At 37.9% G+C, this 17,088-nt stretch overlaps 1 protein-coding gene and 1 pseudogene across 1 annotated transcript; both read left to right on the top strand.

Moving 5' to 3' along the window:
* Positions 1–3,519: 3,519 nt before the first annotated feature.
* Positions 3,520–4,908, top strand: LOC110057634 (5-hydroxytryptamine receptor 1B-like; annotated as a pseudogene).
* An 8,959-nt stretch (positions 4,909–13,867) lies between these two features.
* LOC149108907 (trace amine-associated receptor 9-like) lies at positions 13,868–15,223 on the top strand. Its single transcript, XM_089294147.1, has one exon. The coding sequence runs from the start codon at positions 14,048–14,050 to the stop codon at positions 15,146–15,148; it is 1,101 nt and encodes a 366-aa protein (XP_089150273.1). The 5' UTR covers positions 13,868–14,047; the 3' UTR covers positions 15,149–15,223.
* The last annotated feature ends 1,865 nt before the right edge of the window (positions 15,224–17,088 follow it).

The raw sequence follows: 17,088 nt of genomic DNA, 5'->3' as shown, positions 1-17,088 counted from the left end.
AGCAATGTTCGTAGTAATATGTCACATACTGAAATTTCCTCCAGAAATTTTCAGATTTGAAACCAAGTTTATTTACTGTAGATTTCGTTTAGATGATTTTCTTCGAATCAGTCGTTTGTGGCTTTTGAGATTCGTGATTTCAACGCCATGTTTGATTTCTTCAATTTTAAATATTAAGAGTGACATTTATCAAATAACGCTATTTAAAAAAATACCAAAGTTTCTGCTGACCATGAAATATACATCATCTGTTAGCACCATTTCCTGTAACTAACAGCATTTCCAAGTTTTTCCACAATTTTTGTTTTCATTTTCAAGACTTCCCCCATATGTTTGTTGCTTTCAATAGCCAAACATTTCCAGACTTTATTAAAAGCGGCAACTGTTGTGCCGCACGATACTTCGTTTTCCCTTTAAGTAATCAACTTTCTTTACATTTCCGACACCTTTTCCTTAATTTCTATTTTAAACGACAACGCTTCGTGTCCTTTGAGCTAACGCTAAATCATTTCTGCCATCACGGTTTATATTTTTAATTTTTCTGGGTAGTATATGACTTTGAGCAACTAACAACGTATCATGCTATATGCGAATTGTAAGATCTTCCCGTAGTAAGACCTTCGTAAACTGTTCGGCTCAGTGTGGTATTTTGCTCAAACCCCATTTGAAAGAAAAAAACACTTGAATGTTAACTCATCGAACTAAGAGGGCCAGGAGAAGTCCCACAGATCCACTAGAAACCAGTTGCAGCCGCTACAGGCCATAGGAAAGCAGTTTCTTCCTACAGTTTTAACTTAACAATCGTTTGCAATTATATAACTTTGTATTTTAAACGCGGGAAAATTTACCACGAAAAAAACGAAAATTGATAGGCAAAGAGGCCGAATTCAAGGAAAACAAATTAATTTGTTGTCGCAGCTGTTTGGTTAAGGGAAACTTCAAATACTATTAGTGTAATTTACAAAATGAACGTAATTAATGAATTTACCACTGTAAAATAATTTTTGACGTGTAACATAAATAAAAATGTAATTTATTATTAATGGTAGAAACATGACATACACCTGACTTACATGACATTACAGTAGAACTTGGAAATTTCCGCACTCTGCAAATGTGTCGCCAAAACCTTTTACACAAACAAGCAACTTTCCAAATACGCTTATGTCAAGAGAATTTTCAAATACAAAGTGTCTGCTACTTCCATTTACACACTTAGTTGAAAGTGACAAGTATTGTTGCCGCTGTAGGATGTTTCCATTAGTTAAAGGATGCAGCGACCCTTTAACTGCAAACAATAGACTACTTGAAATTTCCAATCCATTTGCACTAATTTTCATATCAAACAAATCACTGGCAAATGTTATATTTTACTGAATACACGCAAGATTATCATTCATCTTGTTCTGAATGTAAGTCAGTTTCACGTTAATTTCTGCGGACTAAATCGAAAGCCTCTTTAAGAACACAGCCGATTACCTGAGCCCAGTCGCCGATAGTATTTTATTTTCGTGAATCTCAGGTAAGGGCAGTTTTAGATGTAATATATTCCTAAATGTTTTAAATTTTGTCCTGACAATTATGTTCCTGATAAATCGGTATAGTAGCATGGAACTGAATGTTGTTATTTATACATTGAACTAAATGAGTCGAGGAATTACAGAATTGAATCAGGACCTTTCCAGGTGAAAAGACAGGAATATGACAAAACTATTATCACTCTAAGTAATAAAGAGTCTGCACACTAATTTCACATTAGAATTTCACATCTTGTCATCCAGCTGTGTAATCTACCGCACAAAGATATGCTTCTAGATTTTGGGTTTTCTCTCGATCAAAAATTTATAGAGATAAAATAACATCACAGGAAGCACTGCTCAGGGGTGAAAAATTCAAAACCATGTTTATTACCTGCAAGTTTGGTTCCAATCATTGTCTTCTAATAAGTTGTTTAATGGTTTAATTTTACTCGCTGTTTGACTTCTTGACCTATAAATATTGGGAGAAAGACTAACCAAATTAACCAAAGTTTCCGCCTACCTTGAAATACTCATTATCTGTTAGCAGGCCAACACTCCTAGAAACAAACAGTTTATCCAATTTACCTCGATGATTTTCGTTCTATTTACCAAATGTTTGAAACTTTTAATTGTCAAATTGAAAGTACCTAACAGACTTAAATGAAAGCGACAGCTGCGGTACCAAACGATATTTCATTTTCATTTTTTTTTTCCATTGGAGTAATCAACTCTTTGCATTGCCGACACTTTTTCTATCGATCTCTATTTCAGATGACAATGCTAAATGCAATTCTTAAATGCTTTCACAAACCAAATTCGAAGTTAAAAAGAAATTAAAGCTGGGTAAAAGACTGATAAAGCATGGTGGCCATACAATCGACTCAGTTTGGATATATTGGATGTAATGCGCCCTAAAAAAAGCGGAATTGGGAAAAGTTAACAGACGATTCATTTAGGTCAATACATTCAAAGTTACGGCAAAACTGGAACATCAGCTACATTAGCTACAATTAAGGTCATTCCACTGAAATCGAACCCGCACTGAGATTTTTGTCAAACTTTGCCTGTTGATTGTTTCTCTTATGTGAACTTAAATCTTGAAATAATAATAAGGTGTCGCCATGTTCGTTTAGGAGCAACAGCACCTTGTTTGCGCCCAGTAAATCCTTATAATAAAATCATGAGTATAGTCACGATTGCTTGCTAAAGTCACGTTTCCGACGATTGTTTATTGTCCTACACTGAGAATTGGTCCATATTTATTTTACACAGAGAAATTTATCACTCAATTCAAAACAACAGAAAAAATGATAGGTCACCGCACTCGTTTACGAGGAAATGACGATTTACCTCTATGGCGAGGTCCAGCCGTAAAGAAAAAGCCGCCATTTTTTAATGCGCGCGCGCTAATCACGTGTGAAATTATGCGCAGTAGGGATGCACAGTGCAATACTGGGGAATGAACTTAAAGGACGATATTTTTTCTTACATGCTTGGTGTAAAATGGAAATACGAGCAAGACAACCCAGCTAAAGTGATACTTGCAATAGTTAAGACAATAACTGCAAGTTGTTGCAATTATTCTCCTATAAGGACTTTTTCATGTCCATTGTTGTAATAGACCAATTTCGATATGTTAAAATTCAGCCTAAAACAATAGACCGCAGTGCGAGGCTCCGAGGAATAAAAACAGAGTTTGTGGGGTTTATTCCCCGGAGCCTCGTGTTGAGGTCTATTGTTTTCGGCTGAATTTTGAGACATCGAAATTTGTCTATTCCGATGTTTTAGCCTCATCGACAACCCCGACTATCAATAAAATTGGTCTTATCTGTAGTAAGTCAAATTTTGCTAGAAAGAATTTTTTAAAGAATTCACAACCAATACACATGGGCTTGATATGGAAATGGTCGTGACAAATATATTTTAGGAAAGAGGTTCCGAGTGGTAAATATTACGTGTTTTATTCTTAAACGTTATAGGTTTAAAGGACCAGAAAGACTTCAAAACGGAAGACTCGTCGTTCTTGTAAGCGACAGATCAAAGGCGGCAGGTTGTTGTACAGTCATTGTAGGTCTCCAATAGAGGTTCTTTCTTCATACCACACCAAAATGCGTCCGAGCAACACTGCAACAACCATCAACTCTTCCAATTCCACATTTTATTGCCGGTATTCTCCAAACCTATCATGGAACTTAAGTGACTCCCATTTTCACTTAATCATAGCCGTCATGACATTAATTGCTTCACTCTCTACCATTCTTTTAAACGCTTTGGTAATCATAGCCATAAAGCAAAGCAAAGAGCTGCAAAACCTTCCACACATTTTGTTGTCCAGCTTGGCAGTTACAGATCTTCTAGTCGGCTTTACGGTTATGCCGCTATCTATCACTGATGATGTCTTCATATTCCTTCGGCTTTCGTTTGAGCATGTGTGCTCGTTACTGTTGGCGAGTCGTTGTTTTGGCCCCTTTCTCTTCTCAGCTACCTTACATCACTTGACTATTATTGCTTAGGAGAGGTACGTGGCAATCCAAAAATGGATGAACTACAAGATTATTGTCATAAAAAGGCGTCTCAAAAACCTTGCTACGGCTGCCTGGCTCTCAGCGCTTCTCCCGTCGGTTCCAGACTTTTTGATGTTAGTGCTCGGTGTGGATAGTAGATTTTTGGCCGCCTGGTTAACTGTGTGGTCTTTTGTATGGACAGCTAGTGTAATACTTATTGCGTATTTCTACCAAAAGGTTTACCTTGGAATACGCAATTTGAAAACAAACAAAATCAGTCAAGTCAACGCTCTCATGAAATTGAAGCGTGAATCTAAAGTTGCAGTGACGACTGGCGTATTAACCGCCGTTTTAATACTCCCTTTTCTCTCAATAACTGTGGTTGCCTTCTTAGGAAACGTTTTCTTGGTCTTTAATACAAATGTCGCTTTCCGATTTACATGGGCAGCAACGCAGCTGAACTCTTTATTGAATCCGCTGCTCTACTGGTATAGAGATCGCCGTTTCAGAATTGCCATTCTCAAGCTGGCGGGAATGAAATCTCCGCCCCAAAAATTTCAGCCGGCAGTTGATGCCGCTCGATTTATCACGCGAAAGGATCCTGCGGAGCTCAATAACATAGACAATTAACCTACTACGCTTGTCCCACAATCAGGATCGTTCAATCCACCAGTGGTTTTAGATTCTGTTCATGGAACACGGAATGAAGCTATTTTGAAAAAGTCATCTTCTGCCCCCGCTGCAACAGTTCCTTTGAAGGCCTAGACCTGCAGCAGCCTTCTTCCATCGTAATAACCACCGCTCCAAACCATGCCGAAAGCAGCGTGCAAAGTAAAGTGGAGAAAAACAATCCTCAAGGTATGGCGGATGCTACCATACCTTGAGCTAAGCCGGACGTTGCACCGCACCTATTTAGGAATAAGCCAAGATTGAAATCATGCCTGCCGTAAAAAGCTGGTGCTCAAAGTTGGGTGTTAATTATGGGCAAAGCCTAGATATGGGACCTTGATCAATTATAGGTATAATGGGCCATTTTACCACCATTTTTGCACTAAAACTGATGAAGTTGTTTTCCCATTTGCTACGTCAGAACGCCATCAATATCCAAAACCGCCTGTTGTGACATTTAAATTGATGACGTCACAGAGCACATAAGAAGATCGCTAATTGTACGAGACGTAAAGATATTTCCATTTTCAGGAAGGAACTTGAAATTGAAAGCAATACCCTTTCGGCTTTTTGAATAGCTCTTATAACTTTCACTTTTTTTCTTTTTCTTTTTTGATTTTTTTTTTTTGCTTGAATACGTATAATAATACCACGCCGAAAGCGGCCTGGTTTGTCTTTGCTTTGTTGTGTTTATCTTGATGTGTCTAAAATTGTGTTCCGCAGAAAGAGCTCTTCAAATGGTGCCGGTGTTATCGTCAGTTCATCGACAGAGCAATTAAGGACAGGGGTTGAATAACATGTTTCTCTAACAATCACCTAATCAATTTGTCAGTTTTAGTTGTTTGCAACCTACGTTACGCTGTTTTCCTTGTATTTTGCTTATGTATATTTGAATTCGAACAACATCAAGTTGTAAGAATGTATATGTTGCCAATTGTTCGCGAATCGAAGTTTCTTTTTTACAATCAGTATATAAATTAGATCCATAGCACCCAGAAATAAAATAACCAAACATTTTGCATTGTACATCAGGGTATTATAAGAAGCAATTAGATTATGAGCTCAAGATTTCTATTTAAACAATTGTGTTTCTGTCGAGGAACTATCGGCTGATAGTTGCCCCGCGAAGATTTGATGTTCTTGAAACAAATATTTGCCCAAGAAGCGAAGCTTCGAGGGTAAATATACTAGTTTTAAGAACATCAAATTTCGAAGGGGCAACTATCAGACCGATAGTTCCGAGACATAAACACTCTATTGTCTTTGCTGTTCACCTCTAAATTTTCTTCCGCGCGCCAGTTCAAAAATCAGATCGAATTATTTTCGACTTTTTTAGACGAAAGCCGTCAAAGCAAAATGTAAAATTTAGAAGGAAGATAAACAAAACCCACTTAATACAATTTCAATTGTTTAATTTTTTATCAGCTCGCTTGTTTACAGAAAATTTTTCACGGACGAGTACTATCCATCCGGGTGTTCTCCTCGGACGGGCACTATGGGCTGATGGTGTCTCTCCGCGGATGAACACTATCGTGTCACGTGATCAATTTAAACCAATAAGAATCGGAGAAAATTTAGTGGTGAATTACACCGCGTGATAGTTGACGAGGGCGCAGCCCTCGTCAACTATCACGAGAGCGAAAGCGAGAGTGAATAATCTAATTGTTTTCGTATAGATCTACCATTCGTTCAAAAATATATCTAAATCCTTTTCACAGACACTTCGAAAAAGCCAAGAAGAGGCCGTTATTTTGTTAACAAGGACTCACTGCGACGCTACTCACTATCTATCACAGAACAGATAGTGAGTAGCGTAGCCAATCGGAGAGCGGCATTCGTCATAGAACGCTGGTAGATTTATACTAACAAAAAATAGATTTACTAAAAAATCGATTTTTAAATCGATTACATTTAAAAACGTATAAATTTTCTATCCAACAATCGAGATGTGTAGCTACTTTTGAGAAGCTATTGCTGGCAGACGTCCGCCATACTTGCGAAGTTCACGTGTTTGAAAGCGTGCTCGTGAAAGCAAGCAACTATCTGCAAATGACTTAGCCGTTTTTGACTTAGATGCAGTGGTGATCATGTGTCGAAAGAGGGTCACAGATTCATGGTATTCGACCATTAAATAAGTTGACAGTTGGCGATGTACATCGGACGTTATGTAAACAAAAGCGAACTTCTGCTTTATGTGCGACGAATGGTGAGAGAAACACGTCAAATCGGCTTTGGACCTGTCATTTACAGCAAAAGAGGTTAGAACATTTCGAAATTATCAGCTCTGTGTCTATTTCAACCTAACATAGGTCAGGTCGTGTGGCGCATGCTAAAATATACGTCTAACCCGTAAATTGAAATTTGACGACGGATGGTCAAATATTTGTATTTTTAGCGTACTTTGAAAAGCTCTCGCGTCGCTCACAATCATTTGCCCAAAGAAATTTTTACAGGAATCTGTAGACCACTCTTCTGCGATTCAACCACCAGAAGCTTGGTCCATTTGAAGGTTTCGCACATGGTGAAAATTAATTATATTCACGAAGTATTTTTAAGTGAATGAAATACATGTCTTCGAAATTTAATTATTTTGCACCCAAAAAGACAACGCTACATCCCCTAAAATCAACCCAGTACACATTTAAACATTGCACAACAATATTTAAGTGTTTTAAAGACGGACGAATGATGTGGTTTTGCATGCGAGGCTCTCAAACTTGTTTAATAAAATGGTGGGTCAAATGACGATTTTAACGGAATTTGGTAATTTGCATATTTCTTTGAAATAAAAGCATATTGTGCCAAAAAAACTATCCAGGAGTTTTTGTCATGCCCTAGCCTATCTACCATGAAAATATGAGTGAAATCGAATTTTCGACCCTTGCCGAGTTATTTCCCATTTTTATGGACAAGGACTCTTAACAGTCGACATCTCTGCTAACATTTCATAAACGAAATTTTTGTCCAATCCAGTGGAAGTATCTAGGTGCCCCATTTGTCACCTAAATACGGTAATCAAATGATTCGTTTCGTGCAATTTGGAAAAAAAAATAGCCCTCGTAAATTTTTCAAAGAAAACAAATTGCCCGCATCTTACGGGCTCGTGCAATTTTTTGTAGTCTCGGAAATATTTACTTAGCTTGTGCTTATTTATTCCAAAATGCACCCGGAAACAGTTGACCACCTATACAAATCGACCCATTATCGCCAGCGCACTAAATCGCGTGTAATATTGGAATATCACATCTCGTCGCCCAACTGTATAATCTTTCTAAGAAAAATGTAATTCTTTCCATATTTTAGGTTCTCCTTCGGTCAAAAAGAAATCAGCATCACAGGAAGCAACGCTCAAGGTTTAATAGTCAAAAACTAAGATTTCGTACACATTGTTAAATACTCAAAACCAAATTTATTAACAGGAGGTTTAGTTTCGATCATTTTCTTCTACTTAGTTGTACATGTTTGCCGATTATATTTTAAATTTCATGATTTCCACTTGTTTTTTGATTTCTTAAAATATGCGTTTTAAGAACGAGATTAAATTACGTTAATTAGAAAATTATCCAAGTTTTTGTTCACCTTGAAATACTCATCACCTTTTAGCCGGCCAACCCACCTTCTTAATGCTTAAATTCCCTGTTTAAATATATTTAAGGCGACTATGAACACCCCTGACAAAATTTTTTTTTTTTTTTATCACAAGAAAAGCCGCGATATAGATATTAATAGTGCTATTTACAAAATGAAACGAAAAGATTTTACAGGTGTGATAAGATAATTTGAATCTGATCAATTAATCCAAAAAGTAAATTATTATGCAAACGCCCCGAAAAAATAAAATTATCGTAAAGCATCAACTGTTCAATTAGAATTTCGAAATCTGCGCCACCCCGTAAGGCTGCCCAAGAATTATCTCGCAAACAGACAGTTTTGCCAAATTAGAGTGGAGAAAATTTCCTCATGAAATTTTCCGCTACTCTCCATTGATACACTTCATTTAAACCGGTAACCATCTTTGTCGCTAAAGGTAGTTCTATTTACTCCAAAGGAATCGGCAACCCTTTAATTATTGCAGCATTAAAATTTAACTCAGTTGCCCTGATTACAGTACCAAGCAAGTCATTCTGCGTCAAATTGCATCGTAAGCCGACTTTATGAATGTCAGTCCCACGATCATTTCTGGCTAAATCGACAGAAACCAAACGATTTTTAGAGGCTCACCATCGCCAGTTTCGGTATCGTGAATCTTAGGTAAGGAGTCCTTTTGACCGATGAATATTACTTCAGCGTTCTAAGTTATTGATTTGTTTTCCTTGCAATTATTTCCTGATTATTGATTCCGAAATCTCCTTGCATTTATCGGTTTTAAACTTCGTCGCGAATCAGAAAATCGACAGGTAGCAAATTTAGTTTCGTCGAGGACATACCGAACTGTACTGATGCAAACTTTCCCAGTGAAACGATCAGAGAAGGTCAGCATCAGTATCACGTGGTAACGTGTAAGCTTACAAAATCGCTACAACGTAAGGCAGAATATTGAGACCGGTCAGGCTAAAAATGTTTCATTTTGTCACCTTGTTTTAAGCTTTCTCAAATTTATGAAGATCTCTCCTTATATTGTCCGTTCTCGCCCTAAAGTTCAATTGCAAAAAATAATTACCGCATGAACGTTCTGTCCATGGCTTAATCTAAATTATTACGTAATAGAGTTTTATCCAGAAAATTCATGTTAAGAAGAAGGCAGCAGGAAGAGTGAACCTCTTACGGCGCATCCGTTCCAGTATTGATACTTTTACTGCCCAACGAATTTACCAATCGATGATTATGCCAATATTTACGTATTGGGGCTATACTTGTATTGGATGGTCAGAGTCCCGCAAACGCATGATCTGCTCCATTGAGACCCGAAGCCTCGAAATCGTTTCCCCAAAATGCAGTTCACAGAACTGTGATCTTCGATTTTTAACTGTTGATAACTTTATACAAAAAAGAGCGTGCTTCTTTGTATTTGACTGCCTTAATGGAACTGCATGCTTTCCGTTTAAAGACTATTTTCACCGATAACATCATAACGCTTTAAACACTAGAAACAATGGGAAAACTGCAAAACTACCAAAAGTCAGACTGGATTTTGCGCGCCATAGCTTTTATTTTTTAGGTGCCTCGATTTTTAATTTATTACCTTTAAGTTTAAGAAACATTAATTCTAGAGTTTTATTTAGGAAAGCCTAAGACGATTATTACTTGTAATTTCTATTGTATTTTTAACGGTTTTTAATATGTATTTTATTTTATATATCTTAATAATTCTTGTTTCGTAGTTTTTAATTCTTAGCAGGACCCCGTTGATAACAGTACTTTGTACTGAAGGGTTATCCTGAGGAAATATTCGATTATTTAGGTTTGGTTCCGATTATTTTCTTCAGTTTTTTGCCCCTTGTATGAATTCGTGGGTTTTGATTGTATGAACAGTGAATAATCAGAGAACTTATCGGACGAAGTCGATTATAGAATTGGCAGATGCTCATGGCAATATAAATATAATTCTCAACGCAATACATACATCAGAACCGTAAACTGTTAAGAATGGCACAGTTAGTCTTAACTAAAAAAATGTGCGTAAAGCTGTTCTCCTGTTACCATACAATTCCAGACATCTCGCACGTTTTCGCAAACAGGCAGTTTTTCCAGTGAGTGAGGGGAATTTTGGCACGAAATGTTCCGCTACTCTCCATTAACACACTGAGTTGAAAGCGGTAACCACTGTTGGCGCTCAAGGCAGTTCCCTTCACTAAAAAAAAAATTCAACATTATTATCAGCTGATAACGTGCCAGCTCACTAAATCGCTACAACGTAAGGCAGAATATTGAGATGGGTTGGAAATGTTGCATTTTGCCACCTAGTCTTTAAGATTTTTCAAGTTTTTGAAGATTTCATTTTGGATTATCCATTCCCACCGTAAAATTTGATTGCAAAAAATAAGCACCACATGAAATTACTGTTTATGGCTCAATTACTTTTTTCTCTACCCCAAATTTGGTTCCGATCATTTTCTTCAGTTCTGTGGCCCTTATATCGATTCGTGAGTTTTGATTTTATGAACAGTAAATAATCACAGTAAAACTTATCAGATGAAATTGATTATAAAACTGGCAGATGTTTATGGCAAGTATAAATGTAATTCTTTACGCAATACATCCATCAAAACCGTAAACCATAAAGAAAGGCACAGTTAGTTACGTACGAAAAACTTCCGCCTGTTACCAGACAATTCCGGAAGTCTCCCTCACTGTAAAAATAATACTTGCAATGATGAATCTGTAAACGGCCTAAGAAACGAAAACGAACATTATTTTAATTTAATTTGTATATATATTCATTTATTTTTATTAAACACAAACTAAACATAGAAAGCGTATCAGGGAAATTTTGAGGGGGAAAAATCTACCTGGGAAATAACGAGCCGCTTCATAATCTCGATATTTATTTTTGCCGACGGCTTTGTGGCCAATTTATAAACCGTCGCTATGCTTTATCAGTCCTTAAAAAAATCCACTTTCTAAGGAATCCTGTTTACTTTTACTGTATTGCTCAACGCAGCTCAAATTATTCCTTGACAATTGCTATCTTTCAGTGACAATGTCACCTCCAAGTTCAATTTCTTTGGATTAGACTGACAAATCCTTTTCAAGAAAGCGGACGATTATTTGAGCCCCATCGTTGTATTTCATTCCACGTAAATCTGAGGCAACATTAATTTTGAACTATAACTATTACTTCGACATTCTAAAGCAGCTTTCCTTACCATTATGTTCTTGACTACTTCACACTGTCCTTGCATTCATACGCTCTGTAATAGGCCCTTTGCAGCTGAACAATTTGTTTCCTAGAAAATATTTCTGTTATGGGCTATAACTTAAAGAATGCCAGAAATTGAAAGAGCGCATCGAAAATACCAAAATGGCCAAGTTTGAGGCCCCTAGAATTAAAGAGTAAGTTTATACGACAGTTTGAATTTTCGGAAAATTTAGAGGATTTGTATGGAAAATGTTGCTGGAGAGCAAGGTCTTGCTCTCCAACCACTTTTTCCATACAAACCTTCTTACTGTTTTAAAAATTCAGACTGTCATAAATTCTCATTCTTTGATGATGGGGGCCTCAAACTTGGCCATTTTGATATTTTCGACATGATTTTTCCATTTCTGGCATTCGTTAAGATATAGCCCATAGTCACGTGATGGCTTAGCTCCAAAGGGCCTATTTGCCATGATTTACAGCACAGTGTGTGTATGACTGTCTAATGACATCTAGCCTGGAATAACAGAATTGAGTATAAGGAACGTTCCCCGTGAGATAACTAAAGCGGCCATTATTAATTTGATTGTAATAACGTGTCAGTGAACTAGATTATAACAAGCAGTACTTAGAAGAACTGTCAGAAGCGTAAAAGCGTGAGCCATGAAATTTTGCCAAGCAACAAAAAAAATTACAGACAAACAGGCAGTTTTTCCAATTGGTGAGGAGAATTTTGACACGAAATGTTCCGCCCTATCCATTAATACACTTAATTGAAAGCGGTAATAATTGTTAGCACTTAAGGCAGTTTCCTGCACTCCGAAGGATTCAACATCAGTATCACTTCTTTCATGGTTAGCTTCCCTTCACAAGTGGGTGCTTTATCCGGCGAGAGTTTGGGGATATCCAAATGTCGAAGGCATTAATTTGCAACGTTACTCTTGCTGCCGTACAAGCTTGGGTGAAAATCCTCGAGTTCATTCACAATTATCTTTGGATCCAAACTTAAGGTTCCTTTTTTAGTAAATACTTTACAGACACAACTCTTAACTTTTCTTATGAGATTCTAAATTTATCAAAACTTTTCTTTTTGAGAGAGTAGCTGGTCGTTCACTATTGTTCTCGTTGTCTCGAACAAATATTCTGGCAAGGTCTTCACAGACTATTTACTAGTAGTAATTATCGAGTATTTACCTTTGATCAGCAATTTTTCCTTGACAGACCCGTGACGTACACGTGACAGAAAAACATAGCATCCGTGGCGGTAGAGTTAAATCCGGGATGACTTAGAGACTACATTAACGGCCTTTCCTCAAATCCGTGACGGTAATAGTCAAATCCCCGACAATTTATATTAATAATGTCGGTTTATATAAAGACTTCAAGACTATTAAAGATCAATTTGAACTTTGAGTTGAACTTTGGGCTTTAGAGTCTGAATTTGATGCAAGAAAGGTTAAATCATTTCTCGTTATAGTAAAATGCCTCAACTTCAAGAAAAGTCTAATTAGTTTCCCTTTAAAAAAAAATGAGAACTTCAGGCCTCTCAAGTCATGATCGCACCACTGTAGTCCCAAACCAAAATACTGGTACACTGGTTCACTAGAAGCTCGATTTCCGCCGCTCTCTCGAGTCCGGTCCACGCTGGAGCGTGGGCTCCTTTCTCGAACAGCGGCTCGTAATTGAGCCTAGGTACAACAAAACCTTTCGGTTATCTGACGCAAAAGCTGCAACACAAAAAGAACATGGGCAGACTACCTCTTATTTGTAAGGTCAATGCTCGTCATAACTTTATTATGAAAAAAAAATAGATCAGAAACCTAGGACAAATAGTCAGTGCTACATGAAGAAGAGGGGAGGCGCGGTGGCCTCATGGTTAGTGCGCTCGTCTCCGGATCGAGCGGTCCGGTTTCGAGCCCTGGCCGGGGACATTGTGTTGTGTTCTTGAGCAAGACACTTTACTCTCACAGTGCCTCTCTCCACCCAGGTGTATAAATGGGTACCGGCGAACTTAATGCTGGGGGTAACCCTGCGATGGACTAGCATCCCATCCAGGGGGGAGTAGAAATACTCCTAGTCGCTTCATGCTACAGAAACCGGGATAAGCTCCGGCCTGATGGGCCACTTGGCTCGCATGCAGACTTTATCATATGAAGAAGAACATTATGCTACATACAAGTGTCATTAAATATTCTATATTTATTAGACATATTGCCTATTTGTCCATTAGGTCACCATGCTCAACGAAAAAAGAAAAGATCTGTGTCACAAAATACAACATCGGTACCTTTGTATACCTTTCTCTTGAGTTGTTTCATTGACATTAGTCCTGGGTCCCTTTAGAGTATGATTTACTTTTAAGCAAGAAAGACATATTATTTTCATGGAACGGGAGTCAAGAAACATGAGTTTATTTTAAAGATAATTATAGCTATTTTAATTTTACTCCTCATAGGATTAATTGAAGGAATCGCAGACAGACGACGTAAGAGCTGAAACTGAAGATTGCGAGGTTGTTGGTTATTTAACGGTACCTGCCTCCAAACGAGATTTACGGCATGGATCAGAATAGTAACAAAACAGCCATCAATTCATCCACCTCAACGTTTTATTGCAGGAACGCACCGAACGTATCATGGGAAGTCAGAGGCTCACCTATTTACTTGATTTTAGGCCTTGTGTCGGTCATAGCGTCATTTCCTACCATTATTTTGAACGGATCCGTCATCCTGGCTATAAAGCGAAAAAAAGAGCTTCAAAAGCCTTCAAATATCATTTTGTCAAGCCTGGCTGTTACGGATCTTCTAGCTGGCGTTACAGTTATGCCGACATCTGCCACTATTGATTTTTTTACCTTTCGCAAAGTTTCGTTTGAGTCTACCTGTATGTTATATGCGGTGAATCTTTTCTTCTTCCCTTTGCTCTTCGGAGCTACTATGCATCACTTGACTATCATTGCTTGGGAGAGGTACGTGGCGGCTCAAAAATGGATGGACTACAAGCAAATCATCACAAATGGCCGCCTCAAAAAGGTTGCGATAGGTGCCTGGCTCTCAGTGATCTTCCCAACGGTTGCATACTATACTACGACATTGGTCGTTGCGGATCGTAGAATTTTGAACCGCATTATGACCGGATGGATTGCTGTAGAAACTGTTTGTTTATTTCTTGTTGTATACCTTAATCGAAAGGTTTACCTTGGAATACGCAATCGGAAGCTGATCGAGATCTCTCAAATCGACGTCCTTATTAAACAAAAACTGGAGTCTAAAGTTGCCAAGACAGCTGGTTTGCTAACAGCTGCGTTTATATCCTCGTTTATACCCATTTTTATTTTTGTTATCTTAGGAAATGCTGTTCCAGTCATTCGTACAAATGCCACTTTCCAGTTTACACAGAAATTCGCGCAGATAAACTCTCTGTTTAATCCGCTGCTTTACTGTTACAGAGACCAACGTTTCAGGAACGCTATTCGGGAGCTGTTGGGGTTGAAAAAGCCTCAAGCAATACAGTCAGCAGTGGATGCCGCTCAATTTTCGAGGCGAAAGTATTCATTTAGGTCTTTAGAGCTTCGCAAATTAGAAAAACCAACGAAACGCTTGAAAAGATCAGTATCTTGCAATCTACCTGTACTTTATATTCTATTCATGGAACACTAAATGTGGTTACGTTGAAAAGGTGTTTTTCTTTCCCAACCCCTAATACATGCAGCAGCTACTTAGATGCTTTACATCTTCAGCGACCTTTATCCACCGTAGAAACAAGTGCAACGACCCATGTCGAAAGCGGCGTTTAATGTAAAGAGAAGGTAAGACAGTCTTCCAGATAACGGAGATGTAGTTAGCTAAACCTGAAATAACCCCTGTAACCAACGCACCAGCAAAAATTTTAGGACGTGAAGGAGTTGATTTCTGGACGACTCGAACCCTTAACTATACACGTCATTGCCAGCGGTTTCTAAAATAAAATGGTACAAGTATGTTACATTAAAAGCGGAACAACTAATTACAGCATTGGAAATAACATTGGAAATACGGAACAAACGATGAAAGTCGACATTTACTTGACGATTCGGGAATACGGCGAAAGACAGTATAAATGAACGTAACGTTGGGAACTAGACAGGGGATTGATTTCGTTAAATTAATATACTAAGATCCAAATCTTGTGATTCCAGCGACGCTCCGTGAGAGATACGCCAACCGAAGACTACCGCACATTACGGCCCCGTACAAAGCACGTCTGAACAACGACTCCATTTGAGACAGGATTTTGAAAATTGTAAGGAACAGGAAAGACGGTACTACAAACATTTCAGTCATTTAGGATACAGTACTTAAGTGAAACAAAACCATCTCATGTTTCTCTTTAACTGTTTAAGACTATTATATCCAGTGGCTCTCTCTCGCTATTTTGTATCCTTGTTTCGACTTCCATTTTGACACATTGTCCTATGGAACGCCAGAACTGTCTTATGATACTTTTTTTTATTATATTGGGTGGTTGTGTCATTATATTTAGTACTTATGTTATTATATTCGGTGATTAACTCATTATACTCGGTGCTTATTCCATTATACTCGGTGCTTATGTCTTTATATGCGGTGCTATCTTCATTATATTCGGTGCTTATTCCATTATATTCGGTGCTTCCCTCGTTATATTCGGTGCTTTCTTCGTTATATTCGGTGCTTTCTTCGTTATATTAGGTGCTTTTTTCATTATATTCGGTGCTGTTTTTATTATATTCGGTGCTTTCTTCGTTATATTCGGTTCTAACTTTGTTTGGTGTTTTCTTCATTATTACGGGTGCTAACACTTTTATATTGGGTGCTCTCTTCCTTATATTCGGTGCAAAGGCCATTATATTCGGTACTTCCTTGTTCGGTGCTTACTTCATTATATTCGGTGCTTACTTCATTATATTCGGTGCTTTCTTCGATATGATCGTCACCAGTCTTCGCAAGGGGCCGTACAATTTAGAGGTAGTCTAGGGAAAGCTGGGAAAAACGGGTGTCACGAAAACTCAGACCCCGAAACCTCAGACCCCGAAAACTCAAACCCCTCGAAATTAACAACTCAATTGTTATCACCTGAATTGCTCTATGGCCACAATGGGGCGAGATGTTTATCTTCTCCGGTTTATGTTGTCGCGTCGATCAAACGGTGAAAAACAAATATTTAACTTCTCAGGTTTATCGCTGTCGCGTCGGTCAAACAGTGAAGAACTAACATGGTTTAGAACAGCAGCCGACACTGTTTTTCAAAACAGACCTTTTTTATGCAATCGTATGCAGCAAAAAAATGCGTTGTTCTCTGAAACATACTCGTTTGATCGCAATCTGCTTTTTGACTTTATGTGCGTTGCGTGACTGTCGGCACGTAATCCGCAGAAATTATCAAAATTTAGAAAAAAAAAAAAAAGAAAAAAAGAGTACATAGAGATAGCCATGTTTGCGTTCCAACTTATAACGGGAATAGTGAATATTTCTTACAGGAAACAGTAAGTTTCAAACCAAACACTTCTGTTTCTTTTTTTTTTTTTTTTCCATACCGCCCGGATTAGTTAATTATTAAATCTGCCTCGTGGCGGGGCCTT

Source organism: Orbicella faveolata, unplaced genomic scaffold (assembly GCF_042242905.1).
Source record: "Orbicella faveolata isolate gen_17 unplaced genomic scaffold, um_ofav_v1 contig_25, whole genome shotgun sequence".
Taxonomy (NCBI): domain Eukaryota; kingdom Metazoa; phylum Cnidaria; class Anthozoa; order Scleractinia; family Merulinidae; genus Orbicella; species Orbicella faveolata.
Note: the sequence above shows the minus strand (reverse complement) of the source record. Positions and strands in the feature narration are given on the sequence as shown.

Bases quoted from the DNA above. Each gene is read 5' to 3' on its own strand.
- LOC149108907 (XM_089294147.1), top strand. From the start codon at position 14,048: ATGGATCAGAATAGTAACAAAACAGCCATCAATTCATCCACCTCAACG.